The sequence below is a fragment of the Perna viridis genome, chromosome 1 (assembly GCF_037379345.1).
Source record: "Perna viridis isolate PV_CMFRI_1.1 ecotype Kerala chromosome 1, ASM3737934v1, whole genome shotgun sequence".
In the NCBI taxonomy this organism is placed as follows: domain Eukaryota; kingdom Metazoa; phylum Mollusca; class Bivalvia; order Mytilida; family Mytilidae; genus Perna; species Perna viridis.
The window spans coordinates 67,052,931-67,071,251 of NC_142445.1; the positions used below are offsets into that span (position 1 = coordinate 67,052,931).

General features: G+C 32.3%; 1 protein-coding gene across 1 annotated transcript in view; it reads right to left on the bottom strand.

Annotated features, from left to right (window-relative positions):
• Positions 1–18,321, bottom strand: part of LOC148629954 (uncharacterized) — a 63,061-nt gene that overhangs the window by 36,859 nt on the left and 7,881 nt on the right. Inside the window, exons 2-7 of the mRNA XM_088560227.1 lie at positions 12,143–12,190; positions 11,286–11,437; positions 8,996–9,084; positions 3,811–3,973; positions 800–979; positions 225–370 (exon numbers count right to left, since the gene is read on the bottom strand). Coding sequence (XP_088416353.1) covers positions 225–370; positions 800–979; positions 3,811–3,973; positions 8,996–9,084; positions 11,286–11,437; positions 12,143–12,190 — 778 coding nt within the window. The remainder of the gene's footprint in view (positions 1–224; positions 371–799; positions 980–3,810; positions 3,974–8,995; positions 9,085–11,285; positions 11,438–12,142; positions 12,191–18,321) is intronic.

Below are 18,321 nucleotides of genomic sequence, written 5' to 3' on the forward strand. Positions count from 1 at the left end.
TAATTGAATACAGCCTCTAAGTTTAAATTTTTTTTCTTTAAGCATTCAAAATCTCAATACATAACTACAAAAACCATGGAAATTGACACCCAATTAAAAAAGTATTCTTCAATAAAACCTAGACCACAACTCCTTAAAGATCTGCTTTCAATTTCACACAAAATTATGACTTACATTTACAAATTTATGCGATATTGACTGCTGATGCCTAGTATGAAACTTACTTAATTCCAGACAATGCTGTAGCATAAATACTTCCATTGTAAGCAGTTGGTTTGAAGCTCTGCTGCTGTAAACATTCTACTGACTGAACAACACTGTCTGTCAGTCTGTATTCACAATCAACTGTAGAACCAAATGGATAGATGGGCTGCAAAACAAACCCAGTTTCATTCTGATACATTTTAAGGTATCATGCTAAAAAAGTAAGTCTTAAACATTATCATATATCATAAAATAAAAATTCCAGTGGTGGATTCATAAAAATTTAAAAATTTGTAGCATTGTAAGTTTTGATGTCACAGTTCTATCTTCTATTACGGCATCATAATTTAAAACCAATTTTACCAGCCTGAGTTTTTGTGAAATCAATTTTTCAACATTTATACTAATGTAGATTTTTTAATGTTATCCTAAAAAAATAAATCTGAATTTTTTACTCGTAAATATTGAATAATAACAACAATTTCGTAATTTAAATTTTACAACATTAATTATAGATGAAACAATATTGACTACATATAAATCATACAAAAATCCCTGGTATTACTATCAACTATGATGGAAACATAAATCTTACTTCATCTGTTTTTCTCTCTTCATGTCCACCATGAAGTTTCTTAATAACTGAGAAGAACCTCATCTGTAGTTTAAAAACTTGTGGCATAGTACACAGAGTCAAGTCCCTACTGGTAAAAACACTGTCTGGTTCATGGTCATACATGTTATACTGTACAGGACAATGACCAAATATGTCCACCTTTGAAAAAACAACAATATTGGGTTGATATGAAGCAGAAAAATATTTTGCATATGCATTACTTTAAACTTGGAATTGTTTTTTCATGGTTTCTGCAACCAATCTACCTTCATGCCATGTAAAATGACTTACATTAATGAAAAAAATAACCAAAACTGCTAGAAAATATTCATGATTAAATAAAAAGTAGAAAAAATGAAGTTCAAAAGTCCAAAACAAAGCTCTATAATGTTAGTAATTTTTTTATTTCCACCATAAAGTCTGGCACGAAACTGGACATTTTCTTAATTAACAAAACTTACAAATGCAACATTTCACTTGCCATGGGTAATGAAAAAATCCAAATTCTAGAACCTTGTCATAGGTAATGGAAAAATCAGAATTATAGAAACTTGCCATAGGTAATGGAAAAATCAGAATTCTAGAAACTTGCCATAGGTATTGAGAAATGGAACAACAAACTTATAGCACAAAGGATCCCCCCTTTTAACAATATTCTGAGTCTAAAATCTGTTTCCTGATTTCTCTAAAAATGTTCTCATGTTTGGTTGCTTAAGGTAAGAAAATATTTGATGTTATAAAAACAAACAAGCACTATCTACATAGAAGAAACTGGAGAACAGCATGGGCAAAGAGGACAAACTAGATATCATCAGTCTCTGTGGGCCCTGGTGTGGTAAAAATCCTGTACATCTGCCTTGCACAACACATTCAATTTATCATACAAAAATCATTACAGCCAATACACAAAACAGTTATGCAAGGATCATTAATTAGACCTTGATGCCAAAGTTCATGGTCTAATGTTACCAATCATGGAATGTGACAGATCATCTTAAGCTGATCTTCCCTTATGTCAAAAATCAAAAGGCTACACCAAAAAACAGACACAGAATCATTACTTTGACCTTGAGATCAAAGTTCAACATGAAAGGTCATTAACTGTGATACATGACACATCCTCTTGAGCTGATCTACCCTCATTCCATATATCAAAGACAAAAAGGTTACAGCCTGGACAGGAATTTGTTTGCAAAAATCATTAACTTGACCTCGAGGTCAAAATTCAAAGTCATAGTTCATCGTCCATGGTACACAACACATTGTCTTGAGCTCATCTACCCTTATGTCAAATATCAAATGCCTACATCAAAAGGCAACTAAAAAACAGCCTGGAAATTAATCTGTATTGCAAAATCATGCATTTGACCTTGAGGTTAAAGTTCAAGGTCAAAGTTCATCAACCATGGTAGGCAATGAGTAATCAAGGGAACCAAGGTTATAGCGGTAATCAAAAGAATGCAATCCAGGGACAAAGACCAGACATGGAAAACAACATACACAACAAAGAACATAAAGTAACTAAAATCATACATACAAAGTAACAAAAGTAAATGAGCAACTCGGACTCCACTAAAAACTGGGAGCATGGACCTTGTGCACCGGTAGGGTAAGCGTCCTCTGCTTTTCTAGAAACACCTGCCGAGTTGCTCATAAAAAGTCAAGTCCGGGGTAGACAAACGAGGAAAGGAAATCTATGACACGTTGAATAAATCAGTTTTCATGGTGCTGATGGATACACCATAACGATCCACGAGTTCATGATGACGACCATAAAACTTCTGTAGTGATGACTTCAATCTTGTAGCAACATAACCCTGTTCCAGAAGCCTATTTGTTAGAGTTCTAGCGCGATACAAAAAGTCTGCGTAGTTTCGGCAAGCTCTGGCATAACATATGAGTTGTGATATGAACACTCCATACGCAGGAGCCGAAGGGATGTTGCCACAGATGAAAGGAAAGTTGACAATTCTGAATGAAAAGTCATCACGTTTGTCGTAAAGTTTGGTCAATAGTTTTCCTTTACCATCGATTTCTAAGTGTAGGTCAAGATATGAGGCTGACTGCGCAGTGTCTGTAGTATCTTTTATCTCAAGTTCTTTTGGGTAGATGCGATGTATCAAATCCCCGAAATTAGGATTGTTTAAAGATAACACATCATCTATATAGTGGAAACTGAGATTGAAGGATCTAGCCAAACAATATTCTTTCTTTCTGATCAGATCAGCTATAAAGTCAGCCTCACAAGAGTGAAGGAATAGGTCAGCTAGTAAAGGAGCACAATTTGCAATACATTGTCATGAGCTGATCTATCCTTATGTCAAATATCAAATACCGTATTTTGGTGTGTATAGTGTGCAGTTGTGTATAATGCACAGGGTGGTTTTTCCTTTAAAAGTTGATGTAAAAAAACATTTTACCGATGTATGTATGTATTGTACGCAGTGAAAATTGCGTAACTGGTTAGAACCACAAACATTTCTGGCTTTAATTTATTTGTAAATAGATGGGACCATTTCGTCTGTTTTGTGTATTTACTTCAATAAAGAATATTGTTTTTGTTAATTTTTGTATTTATCTATGTTGTCCGTTTATGTGTATTAACTTACTATTCAGGTAAGAAATGCGTAACGTAGACAATAGCTGAAATTGTCAGCTTGGACATATGTTTTGATTACCTTTGAAAGGTTTCTATTTAGAGTAAAAAATTTCTGAAGATTGCTAATTCTAGGAGGACTGTTTTTACTACAATCAATTAAGAGGTCTGAGCAAACAATGCAGACGGTCATCAAACAGGGCATGTCTGTTGATAGCTCGGCCAGGCATGACAATGAAATGCAGAATTTTCTCCGATGTGTATCAGGGATACATAAAGGGTCAATGTTTAAAATTAATAGTTTTAATAGCAATAATTAATAGTCATATAAAGCTTAATATTGTCATAACTGTCATTATTGGTAATGGGCGTTCACCAACCTAGTAAACCTTACCTGGGAGTATTTTTTCTGCTTTTTATCTGCTGGTAATAATTGAAACTGTAATGCAGATAAAATACCTCTTTTAACATTAACACTATATAAAGGATCATCTTGATGTATCAGTATACTGCCAGTTTTAATATTATTCTCCTCGAAGGTAAAATACACAGGGTACCTAAAACAGCAAAGGGAAATTTGATACTATAAACAGATCAATTTTGCTGGTTGCTAATTTTGTGGATTTTGTCAAAGTGAAAATATTTTTGGTACAAATTTTGGTGATTTAAAAAAATGATAAACATCACTTAGTATTAAATATGAATTTCATGGGTACTATTTTTTTGCACTTATTTGTCCATGGGGAAAGTAGTACAAACATGAATAAAACGGACCTGTCTGAGAGAATTAATAGAAGAAATAACCAAACATCAGTTAGTTAAATAGAAAACTTTCTTAAGAGGTAGTTGGAAGTATTTGAAACACATTTGTTTTCTTAACTGATCACCATTTTCAGTACTGTAAACATGTACATTTTTTGCGGTAAAAGCTAAAAAAATACTGTGAAAGTACTAAAGTTCATGGGGTAACAATTTTCATAGTTTTCATGGGTAGGCCAAACCACGAAATTTGGTTCCCAGCGAAAAGGAGATTTTTATTGACATGTATATTGAAAATCTCAAACTATGATTTCAAGAATTCAAGAATTTGTGTTTCTTAACTAATCCACATAAAAAATTGATACCTGTAAATATGTTTACATGACAGAATCTGAGAGAATTAGCAACCATATTAATTATTACACTTACATTAATACAATATTAATGATCAGATACAAATTTTATTTGAGTAGTTAATCAAAAGTTCTCCTTTAAAAATAAACATCATCGTGCAGTGCAGTATGATACAATTGCAGCCTTCAAACTCCGTTCACTTGGGGCAAGTGTGGACACAATATTAGTTTTTGACACATTTAAGCTTATCAACTTACAGTTCCTTAAGGACATAACAACTGGTTTGGACACAATATAGCACAAAATTTGAAATTCAATTAAAAATTTTCAAATTGGACCAAAAATAAAAGTCAATTTTGTTATATTGGGTGGCCCCTTTGACCCTCATTACACCAAAAATGGAAGAGATATCTAAAATTTGAAAATCTGATTGATAAATGCAGCTAGGGATTTTTATAAAGAATCTAATAATTTTTTTTTCAAAATCAGATCAAAATTTAAAAAGTTTATTTTTTTGGGGTGTGGCCACTTTGACACCTTATTACTTGAAGATGTTAAGAAATATCTGAATTCTGATTGAAAACTGCATGCAAGAATTTTCATTAGAGTAACATTCAAAATCGGACAAAAAATGAAAAAGTTGATTTGGTTGGGGTGTTGTCTATTTGACCTCTTATAATTCTAAAACAGTAAGAGATATCTGAAATCTGATTGCAAAATGTAAGCAGGAATTTTCACTAGGAATCCAACAAAACAAAATTCAAAATCAGACCAAAAATAAAAAAGTTGGGACTTTTTTAGGCATTGCCCAATTTTTTACCCCTTTGACGCCAAAACAGTTAAAGATAAGCCTTCCTTATAAAAAAATTTAAACAGAATTTTAAAATGAATAGATTGACATCTGAATAATAAAGATCAGATCAACAACAAATTTTCTCCATTTTACCTCCTTATTTCCAAAAGGGGTGGGACAAAAACCTCCATAAACTATAGGGCTCTCCATCATGTCCCTAGGAACAATGTGTTAAAATTTCAAAAAGATATGATAAGTTTTTCTCAAGTTTTTGTAAATAAACTTGAGTTACCTGACATCAATGACAAAAATGATGACAACAACAAGGTGGTACCATTATACAACTGAAAAAAAAATTTCTGCTGTCTTATAAAAAATTCTGATGCAAAATTTGTTTTTAAAACTAGCTTTTAGAGATCTCCATAAAAAAACTCCATAAAATGCTTTATTCCTAAATACAAGTTAAAGAACATGGAGGAACTTGTGATTTAATGCTCCATTTAAACCAAATTCTTGAAGAAAAATGTGGAACCATGTGTAATATTATTAAGTCAATTCATTTAAGTTTCAACACCATTAAACTGTAAACTGAACAGAATCTTCAGTCAAAAAATAGTTTGGTTCAGACTGATTTTACTTATCTCTTAAGTAGTACTCATGCTAAGAATCATGCAAATTCTGTAATATATGATACATCTAAAAAAAAACTATACATTTTTATTTTTGCTATTCAGTTGTTTTATAGGTCTATAAAATGGAATGGTTTATCCTTCATTCCAATCTATATATTGTCTTATTAGATAATTCACATTGAAAATCTAATGGTTTCTACTGTATTTTAGTGTCATTTACAGAATTGTCTCTCTTTATTTTGAATTCTACAGTACATTCTAAATAACTTATATCTTTTATGAACAAGGGTTCTATGAAAATTCACATGCTATTCTCTGCTAACTTGAGCATTTTAAACAAAATATAAAAAACAAGAGGCTCCCCTGGTAAACCATGCCCTGTTTACTAAGGAAGTAAAGGTATCATGCTTTGTTACCAAATTGATGAAAAAGGGCATCTACTGATGAATGCTGTAAGTTCAACTGACTACCTAAGGCATTATAAAATGTTGGAAATGCCTTCGAAGTGTTTTTAGAACCTACAGAAAAAATTTGGGCAGGAACCCCCATGCCCTGTTATCCCACCAGGTGTGAGGGGGCATTAGCCCACTACACATTTGCTGAAAAAGAACATAAAATGAAGTTAAATTATGGCTACACAACATTTTCATCATCACTTTAACTCAGAAGGCCATGTTAACTATATAAACCAAATATCATTGAAATTAAAGCAAGTGTACAAATTAGCAGGAAAATGGCTGCCATTTTGAAAAAAAAATTTTCATCATCATTCAACTAAGAATACCATGTTTTCAGATGAAACCAAAAATCATTGGAATCTGAGTAACTGGTAAAAATGGCCACAAATTGGCAGCCATTTTGAAAATGGTCGCCTGACAAAAAATGTCAATACATTTTGTACTGCCAGTCAACTCAGAATATCATGTTTATCTTATGAATAACTTTCATCTATCATTCTTCTATAGTTGAGGTAAAAATAGCAAAAAAAAGCATTTTGACCCCTATGTTCTAGCTTTAGGAATGGCGACCACATTTTTCAACCAAAGAAAAATTTCAATTAAATTTTCTAGCACGGTTTCAGAGACAAAGATTTTCAAAGTTGTAAATGTAAAAAAACCAAATCAAATATGTTTCAGGGGCCATTACTCCTACATTGGGTGACAAATAATTTTGAATATTTACACACTGGTCCATTTTCTGATGGTGAACAATATTACTCTAAGTCAGAATTTTGCCGAATTCAACTGTTTTTGAGTTATTTGCAAAAAATTGTATTTTGACCACGATGTTCTATTTTTAGTAACAGTGGCCATGTTTTTTCAAATTTCAAAAATTTTAAATAATCAGTTTGTGAAAGATGCCCTAAGGAACAATTATGCCAACTTTGATAAAATTTTGTGGCATTGTTTCAGAGATAAAGATTTTCAAAGTTGTACATGTAAAAAAAAACAAAAAAAATCTGTTTCAGGAGCCATATCTCCTACATCAGGTGATGAATCATTTGAGAGATGTTGGCATAGGTCCATGTTCTGATGGTGAACAATATTACCTTGTATCAAAACTTTACTAAATTCAACTGTTTTTGAGTTATTTGCAAAAAAAACTGTATTTTGACCACTATGTTCTATTTTTAGTAACAGCTGGCATATTGTCTAACATTTCAAAAAGATTAAATGATCAGTTTGTGCAGGATACCCAATTGCTCTAGCAGTTGCACAGAGAAGATGTTTAAATAAAGCTAATGACGACAGATGATGACAGACGAGGGATGTAAGGTGATGACAATCCCTCTAGTAAAAATATGTAGGCTTTCAAACAATGTATCACATTTTGCATGATTCTTAGCTGGAATGCTACTTAAGATCTGTTTTCACCAGTTGAATAAGTTGAGATGCCTAACCCTATGTACTTCAGCAGAAATGAGCTGTAAATTTTGATTTAATGGATGTTGAACTGGGTTTTTTTATAAGTAAGCTGCATGTTGTCTCTAAAACTTATTAACAAAATAATCAAAATCCACAATTGAAATAAAAAAAAAATGTTACAAGATACTACTTCTATCTCATTGCCCATAGATATGTTCAGTGAAGTAACCTCTCTGTGACCTTGCTATAGATAAGCATTTTATTCATGATATTTACAAATTATATTTTTTATTTCATGAATTTTTTTTTGTAGTTTCTTATGATTGAATTTGCTTGATAACTTTTATGACAAGTTTATCTTTTAAAAGAATCATAATTAGACAGACAATCAAACTGAAAAACTTAATATTTATAGGAGGTTGACAACAAACAACTCCTTTAATTAAAAATAACTTCAGCTGTGAAACTGTGCAGATCCTTTTATTGTAGTGATAGATGTCAATTGCTAATGGTGTGTTTACATGGTCAGATAATGCACATTCAATTTGAATTCAATGCAGATTCTAATCCATTTATGTTTTCACACATAAAACAAATTTCCAATGCAAATCAAAATAATAGGCATTATTGAATTTGCCTCTGGATAAGTTTTTGATAATACAAATTCAGTAATTCCCATTCAAATACCATGTGACTGGACAATTTTGGTGAAAGCCAATTCTTAAAATAAGTGCACAATTTATTAATACATAAATATATCAAAAGATAAAAAATCCTTTTTAAAAAAAATATGGGGGGATTTCTACTTGCTTGGGAGGATCCTCATGTATTATGGACTACTGATTATACTGTGCATTTTTTAACACTCAGTAAAACCAATTAAACAAATAAACAGATAGATATCGATAGCGTGACATCTTTTTACCAATTCTATGCATATTCAATATTTTTACATATGTGAACACGAAGGGAATTCAAATGTGCAATGATGTGAATTAAAAGTACGTGTGAATGTTATCAACGTTTTCAAAGTGCACTGACTCAATGAGATTTCGATAATTCAAATTGCAGGTGAACTACAAGTGAATACAGCATTAGAATGCCATCCATTTCACTTGAACATGAATTGAAAACAAACCACTACCTTATATAGTCTTACAGAAAAGATAAATGTACCTCGCTACAACTGAAGTAAAATCAGCTGTGAATGTTTCGTAGCTTTCTTTATCTTCTCTGAGTCTCTTATATACTTTGCAGTCTTCTATCTGTTGTAAAAATGAGAGTTTATGTCAATTAAAATGGACTGACTGTAAAAACAGAAATTAAAGCAAAGTTTTTATTAGTGCTGAATATGCACCTTACAAAAAAATCTCAATAATTTAAACTAACATTAAACAGTTTTAAAAAGAACTAATGCAGAATATATCTCAATTTCACCAAAATTTAAAAAATGATATTTTTTTTAAACTATTTTTAAAATGACCTAGTTTTCAATAATTTCTGCATGCATTAGTTTCTGAGTTTACAGTATTGAACAGGCAGGCCTATTTCTATAGGCAAAAACTATAGTAAAACTATATTAACAACTCATTTTGCATGACCTCTACTATAAAATAAGAACGTTTGAATAGAGGTTCAAAAATTTTGTTTTACACAAAAACTGCAAAAATGAAACCAAGAAAAAAAAGACCTTTAAAAAAACAAACAAATAATCAAAACCCTACAATTCAACCTCATTGCTGGAGATGGAGACAAATAAATTTTTGAAAAGTTTATTCAATTTCAATAAAGGAAACATTCCAATAATTTAGAATGACCAATTAAAAAAAACTATGGTAGCACTGATTGTCATAGTGTTTTGACAACAACAGATTTTCCCTAAACCCTCTATTGCCAAAGGACCAAAAAAAGTCAGTTGAAACAGCTCTACCATTTCAATTTTGCTTAAATAAGTTAACAGAGAGGCTTCAGTCTTGCATATGCCCTGAGAGGATGCCAAGTTTTTATAAAAAGTTTGAAAAAAATAAGCTAGGCCTGCCTTATCCATAGAGAAGACAAGACTATTATGCCTTCAAACTCATAAAACAAGTCAAAGCATATTTGTCTTGTCACACAATGCCTGGACAGACGGACAGACAGAAAGCTGTATACCATTATATGTCTGTTAAAAGATTAGAGTGGAAACTTATTCTTGAACAATGAAAAAGATAATTGAACTGGCCTTCAGTTACCTAGCAATAGCCTTCATGGCAAAAATTAACTGGAATTCCTAAACAACTTATTTCTAAGTAGCCATGACAAACACTGTATTTGGATCAAATGTTAAAATAACGGGTATATTTCACCTTACATGACCTAAGGTAAAGATTGTCCTATACAAACTCCTACAATAAAAACAAAAGATGAAATTGAAAATGAATGGAAATTGATTATGAGCACCATCCACAAATAAAAATTACATTCAAGAAAAAACTTTTCTCTGAGCCTTCTTATATATGGGAACTCTTGGTTCCCTTGATTACTCATTTAAAATTTAGGACATACAACTACACAACCTTGACAAGATGAAGTATTTCAAGAACTCCTTATACATGTACCATATAATTTATATAAGGGCACATACATTTACTGTTCATCAATACAAAGTTTCTTCTATCCAAATTAGTGTAGAACTTGAAAATTAAAAGAAAGCAGTTCTTGAAATGATGATTAAGGAAGTGGAGTAAATTTACACATAGTTTGTAGAACATGAGACTAGATATAAAGCAGTGTTCAGTACATGTGAGATTAAAAAAACATTGGCCTAGTCAGAGAGTGAACTAATAACACTTATTTCAAAATGGTTAAAAATAGGGCATTAATAGAATATTAATTGATACCCTGCAATGAAATGGTGAAAAAGGGAATTACTAAATGTTCAAAATGTTCAAAAGTCAAAAACCACATTTTGGATGTTGCTTAAAATCGAACTTAACCTATATTTTATGGTACTAAACAACTGTGCAAAGTTTGAAAAAAAAATCATTTATCTGTTCTCAAGTTGTCATCTGAAAATTGTCAGGACAAAAAGACAGACGGACAAACTTTTTGGAGCGTATCACATAATATCTCACCCCTACCTCATCACTTTGTTTGGAGGGTATCACATAATACCTCACCACTTTGTGTGGAGGGTATCACATTATACCTCACCACTTTGTTTGGAGGGTATCACATAATACCTCACCACTTTGTGTGGTGGGTATAAAAACATATTTTATAAAATCATTGAAAAAAACCTTAAACAGACTCAAATCACAAACACACCATAAAATTCACTCAATAATACATACAATTATCTCCATGAAATACCTCAACATACCTCAAGAATTTATACCCTACATATACGCCATATCCATAAAATTAAAAACAACAAGGTCACTTTTGAACTCTTGTTCCGATTTTTAAATAATTTAACATGTCTCACCTGCAGTACAGATTGGTAGCCAGTGTGGATATCTAGTCTTATATTACAGGTATATTTGAATCCAGATTTTGATGGTATAGTTCCAATAAAAGCACTCTCTACACTTGATGTATATGAGTATCTATACTGAGTATTTTCTTTGAAGTACAAACCTGTTAAAAATTGAAGACAGAAATCAATGTTTTGATAACTGTCCCATCCCTATACATTAAAAACGAAGAGATTAATTCTGACTTTCTTGGCTTTGAGGGGGTCCATTTTGGATTAGTTTGGTGTTTGTATATATTGGTAGAATTATATTTTTATGAAGTTTAAAATATTGTTTGACCAACCAAAAACTAAGAATATTGATACAAGTATATTAGCACTCTCTTTTATGAAACAGGTAGATGGGACAATATAAGTAGAGAAAATAGAATATGCAATTGATGTGATAGCGGAGATTTGGGGTACAAGTTTCATTTCTTGTTCAAATATGCACCCATTTCAATATAAGCAGAAAGCAGTATCTCAAAACCAAGTTCAGAAATAGACCCAACATTCTTAAAGATTTATTGAACTATGATCGGTTTGTAGAATGAACAAACTTATATATAAATTCATAGAAACTCTCCAGGGTAGAAAATGATATATCATCATTTATGATGTCTTAGCCTTCATTTATCCATTTCTATACTTGTATGTTATCCTATATATGTATTGTGTATGCTTCTCTATACCATGTACTTTTGGTGATTGAGAATAAAGATATATACTGGTATACTTATTATAGTGACATTTTTTTGGGGTTGGGGATTATCTTTTTCTTGTTACTAAATTAATATATGCCAAATTAGTATGTAAACATTAAATCTCACCAGTGTTTTCTGTATTTCTTGTACCATCTATGTGTTCTACAAAACTAACTGAAACCAAATAATACTTATAATACAATCATTTTTTTTTTGTTTTCAATCTTGGATTATTAGACATGACAAATAGATAATTGTACTGTAAGACTAAAAATATTTTTTTTTAAGTTTTAAGGTGCAGGGGTGGGAGGCAGACTTCTGCAAAGTTGAAAAAAATCCTTCAATTTATTCTGAAGCCATTATAAGCTGGTACCATAAAAATGGGCTGACAAAATTTTTTAGCAGCGTAGCATGAAAACTAAATATGGGAATGAGATCAAAATAAAACTTAATTTGTCTTATTTTGATACTAAAACCTTTATACAGTTCAAATAAAATCTGTTTGTTCTAGTGTTATCATTTGGAAATCAAAAGTAGAGACTCCGTGGAGCTTGAATCGCTCACCTAGTTCATTTTTCCCTTGCCAAGGGTGATAACTCTTAACAAAATTCAACACAATTAAGACTTTTTTAAACTTTATTGTCATGATCATTACATCAAGAAAAGTTTTTTTTCTATCTATGATTTTCAAGATAAAGGCTAAAAACTGCAAAAACATTATTTTTTTCGTCTTTCAAGAACAATAACTCTAACAAGGAGTCACTCTACAACTTTAACTCATCATAGACTTTTGTAGAGCTATCCAGGCTGAATAAGAGGGTTACATTCATTTTCCTGTAATTATAATAGTTTTTGAGATATATGTAGAAATTGATGACTTGATCTCTAAGGTCTAAAAAGAACAGTGGTGGTTTTTTTTTATGTCTTTTATGCTTGATCTGTATAATACACACAATTTTCAATGAAGATAACCAAGGGATGCTGCTGACCAAATTTGATGATAATCCACTGGTTAGTTTCAGAAAAGATTTTTAAAGAAAAGTTTAGGACGCCTGACAACGAAAGGCAATGGACGCAGAGTGGCCATCTTTGGCAAGGTGAGCTAAAAAAAAAAAAAAGGGAGAGGACAGTTATAAGTTACAAACTGAATAATGATTATGATTTTTTTCACCCTTTAATCTTCATATATGCATCAACATTCACAACAGAACTGTAGGAGTATCAGCAGAATTTTAGTATTATCTTTTTTTTGGCAAGATTTATGATTCTCTGTTCTTTAAAATCCAGGTGTTTGCTGATAAAACGCCTTTCATGAAGCTCTATGTTGTGGGAGATAACAGTGATGTATTTTCAGGATTCATAGTGTCCACACACAATCTATGTATTGAATGCAATATTAAGCAAAACTGTAAGCAGTAATTATTACTAATGGATGCTCCATTTACCGTATACTGTGGAAGTAATATTGTTTCGTATCAAAGAAACGAGACGGTCATGCTAATACTTTGCTTACAATTTTAGTTAGGAATATGAAGGTATGACTGGAAGAATAATCAAAGGAACCAAGGTTATAGCGGTAATCAGAGAGTAATCAAGGGAACCAAGGTTATAGCGGTAATCAAAAGAATGCAATCCAGAGACCAGACATGGAAAACAGACATACACAACAAAGAACATAAAGTAACTAAAATCATACATACAAAGTTACAAAAGCAAATGAGCAACTGGGTCTCCACTAAAAACTGGGAGCATGGACCAGGTGCACCGGTAGGATAAGCGTCCTCTGCTTTTCTAGAAAAACCCGCCAAGTTGCTCATAAAAAGTCATGCCCGGGGTAGACAAACGAGGAAAGGAAAACTATAACACACTGAATAAATCAGTTTTAATGGCGCAGATGGATACACCATAACGACCCACGAGTTCATGATGACGACCATAAAACTTTTTAAGTGCTGACTTCTGGAAAAAGTCAGTTTATAGCTCCGGCATTGTTTTAATTTAAAGGAATGATTTTTTTTTTTAAGTTTTACTATTGTCATCTATGCATGGAAATAAATAGTACCGTTCTACCTTTAACATCATTCCCTGATAATGACTTAAGTAGCACTCTAAGAATCATGACATAGCGTACGATGTTGGTGTCATTTTTGGTAACGTCGAAAGCGGTAAAATTTGACGTCTTTTTTTGTATTAGACGTACATCGTTCTATAATTGTTACATGTAAAAAGAAGTGTACTTATTTAATTTTTTACATAAAATTACACACACGACGTGTTTTATTATTTAATTATCCGATTCGATATTAATATTTCGTGCGTTTTGGTCAATTTAAATGATCAGATTACATCCTGATATGGTAAATAGTTCGGCATCAACCATTTAAAAATGATTTGAAGGAAATTTGATCCCATGAGAAAAATGTTAGAAATTATGAAAACAAACTTCGAGATGCGCTAAAAAAAACCGTAAAACACCCTCACTAAAACAAACAGAAAGCTTATAAACCTACAAGCACAAAAGTCAGTAGCAACCCCGCCCCCCCCCCCCCGGAAATCATATTGTGAAAGCGTATAAAGTGTATCTTTCCTATTTGGTTTTATATCTCTAATGTAGATGTATGTTGATATTTCCGAATACATGTACTCGTTTCGTAACTGTATATGGTCTGTTGCTAAACATTTCGAGGAAACAAAAACCTTGACATATCTCTCTATTTAAGAAATTTTGAGTACGAAATCTCCCGTTTTTATTATACGACGAAACGACGAAAAAAAATTTGCGGTTGTATAATGTTATGTCGCAGTCGTCGTCCGCGTCGTCGTTGTGGTTGACGAATTGTTCTGAAATGTTGATATGATTTTACCAACAACTAAGAAGATTCCTATTTAATTTGGACTTTGCTGCCCCTGCCGCTTTAGAAAAAGAGGCCAAAAAGGGTAAAAATACGTATTTTATTAAAAAGAAACCATTTAGATTGTTTTTTTTTTTTCGATTTTAAATATTCTTTATTTAATTCGGCTAAACAAATGTACAGCATATTTTATGTGTTTTGGACCTTTTCAAGTTATAGGTGGTCAAAGTTGGACAACGCCTAAAAACATTTTCAAAACTTTTTTTTTTGGTCCTATTCTGAATTTTTTAATTTCATTGGATTCTTCATTGGATTCCTCATTAATAATCCTGCCTGCATTTTTCAATCAGACTTCGGATATCTCTTATGGTTTTCGAGTTATAAGGGGTCAAAAGGGCCACACCAGAATAAATCATTTTTTGTTTTGTTTTTTTCGTCCAATTTGAAAAAAAAATTTAAAAAAATATTTTTGTAATATTTGTACAGCTTATTTTATCTTATAGCTAAAATAATTGTCAAGAGGTAATTAGACGATCATGAATACGTTGATTTTACAATAATTCACTAGCGAATGAGAAAGCGCGTGTCTACATATTTCAAAATACTCTGATGCAGGCACGCTGATCCCGATTTCACCAGGACATCATTGCATATGAACATACAGGAGTGCGCGCGAAGGAGGGGGGGGGGACTTTCTTGTTCCTGTTTTCTTTTCAACATTTCTTTCATTATATTATCAGATTCGCTAAAATCGTAATTTTTTTATTCATTACGCCCACAGTCGTAATAATTTAATGTAGTATCGTAACTTTTCAATACTTTTTATTGTTTTTTAAATTGACATTAAAAGAGTTTTTACGTCGCAAAACAGAACGTTACTTAGGAAACGTCAAAAATGCTCTTTCTAACATTTTTGTTAGACACGGTTTTACATATATGTGTGTGTGTGTGTGTGTGTGTGTGTGTGTGTGTGTGACCCATTTGTTAAGCCAAAGAAAAAGATGAATGATAAAACCATAGAGGAGGATGAATACATTGTTAAGTATATGAAGAAATCGACTCAACACCATTTGCCTTTTTGAACAATTCGTTCGAATTCCGCATGGTGTACGCGTGAATAAATAAAATATACAAATTTTAGATGTTTTAGTGACATTTTGGATAGACACAGACAAAATGCTGCGCTTAGATACTTGTTCAATCAAGTACCATTATTTTTAGAATATACTATATGCAGCATATATACATGTAAAATTCAAAATTTCACAGTTATTAGTTCACTCAAAGCTAACGAAAAAAGCTTTTGATAAAGACTTGGTACCACGCAACGTGTAGAAAACGTCGGGAAAAAGACAACGTGACATCACAACATACGTGCGTATTTATCTACTATTAGACAATAAATCTCATTATATTTATAGAATAAACATGATATTCTGAATATTTATACAGTCCTTTAAGCGTGAATAAACTTTGGTAAAAATACTATTCGTTGTTATATTTTACAACGGTAAGCAAGAAAGTAGCCAATGGCCAACGTCGAAAAAATTAAGATATGTGACATAATTGAAATACGGACAAAAAGGCTTTTAACAAAAAGACTGATTGAATATTTATATATATTTTCATTGGGGTTATGAAATAAATTGTCAATATAGTTAATAAAAGTCCCGATTGAAAAAAGCTGTCCGCATAACTTTTAAAAAAATGTCTAAAATTTTGTCTTCAAATCGGTATCTTTCCATTTTTACAATGTCCACATCAAAGGGGAGACATTTGTGATATTGTCATACGCTTTGAACTTATCATTACGTCCTGAAAGAATATGACATCGTCTGAAGCACAAACTGCTCTTTCCAAATAAGTTGGTTTTATCAAAATACGCCAAGAAACAACTTAGATATATTGGTGAAATGGGAAGCAAGCATTTCTTAATGTTACCCGTCCATATATGAAAATGGACGTTCTTGTGATCGAATAATGCTTTCCCTCCAAAATTAACGGGATCTTTCAAAGATTTATGATTGTAATTCTAAAACAGCAAACATTTCGCACATTTTAATATCTATATTGCCTTTGATGACTCCACATTCTAATAGTAATATTTCGGTTTTCGTAACCAGCTCCGGTTCAATCGAATGAGTAATCAAGGGAACCAAGGTTATAGCGGTAATCAAAAGAATGTAATCCAGGGACAAAGACCAGACACGGAAAACAGACACACACAACAAAGAACACAAAGCAACCAAAACCATACATACAAAGTAACAAAAGTAAATGAGCAACTCGGACTCCACTAAAAACTGGGAGCATAGACCAGGTAGGGTAAGCGTCCTCTGCTTTTCTAGAAACACCCGCCGAGTTGCTCATAAAAAGTCAAATCCGGGGTAGACAAACGAGGAAAGGAAAACTATGACCCGTTGAATAAATCAGTTTTTTTATGGTGCTGATGGATACACCATAACGATCCACGAGTTCATTATGATGACCATAAAACTTCTGTAGTGATGACTTCAATATTGTAGCAACATAACCCTTTTCCAGAAGCCTATTTGTTAGAGTTCTAGCGCGATACAAAAAGTCTGCGTAGTTTCGGCAAGCTCTGGCATAACGTATGAGTTGTGATATGAACACTCCATACGCAGGAGCCGAAGGGATGTTGCCACAGATGAAAGGAAAGTTGACAATTCTGAATGAAAAGTCATCACGTTTGTCGTAAAGTTTGGTCAATAGTTTTCCTTTACCATCGATTTCTAAGTGTAGGTCAAGATATGAGGCTGACTTCACAGTGTCTGTAGTATCTTTTATCTCAAGTTCTTTTGGGTAGATGCGATGTATCAAATCCCCGAAATTAGGATTGTTTAAAGATAACACGTCATCTATATAGCGGAAACTGAGATTGAAGGATCTAGCTAAACAATATTCTTTCTTTCTGATCAGATCAGCTATAAAGTCAGCCTCATAAGAGTGAAGGAATAGGTCAGCTAGTAAAGGGGCACAATTTGTTCCCATTGGAATGCCGACCGTTTGTTGAAAAACACGTCCACCACACTGGACAAATATGTTGTCGATTAAAAATTCCAGCATTTTGTAAACATCTTCCTCTGTATATTTTTGTAAGATGATTTGGAATTATTTCTTACAAAGTATGAGGAATCTCTACCAAGAACTATATATTTGTATCTAGGTGTACCATCTTTTTTGGAAAAACAACGATGTATAATGTTTTTAAGTCGGGATTTTAACTGAGTATGGGAATAGAAGTATACAGTGTTGAAAATTCATAGGTTTTAATGCTATTATATTCAGATAATAGTCTTGAACTGATTGTCTCCAAAAGATCTTTCGAATTTTTCAGGATCCACATTGAATTAATACCACTACGGGAGTAACAAGTGTTGTGGTAGGACTGTAGACCCTCTTTGACAGTTGTGAGTATAGAAGTTGAAAGTT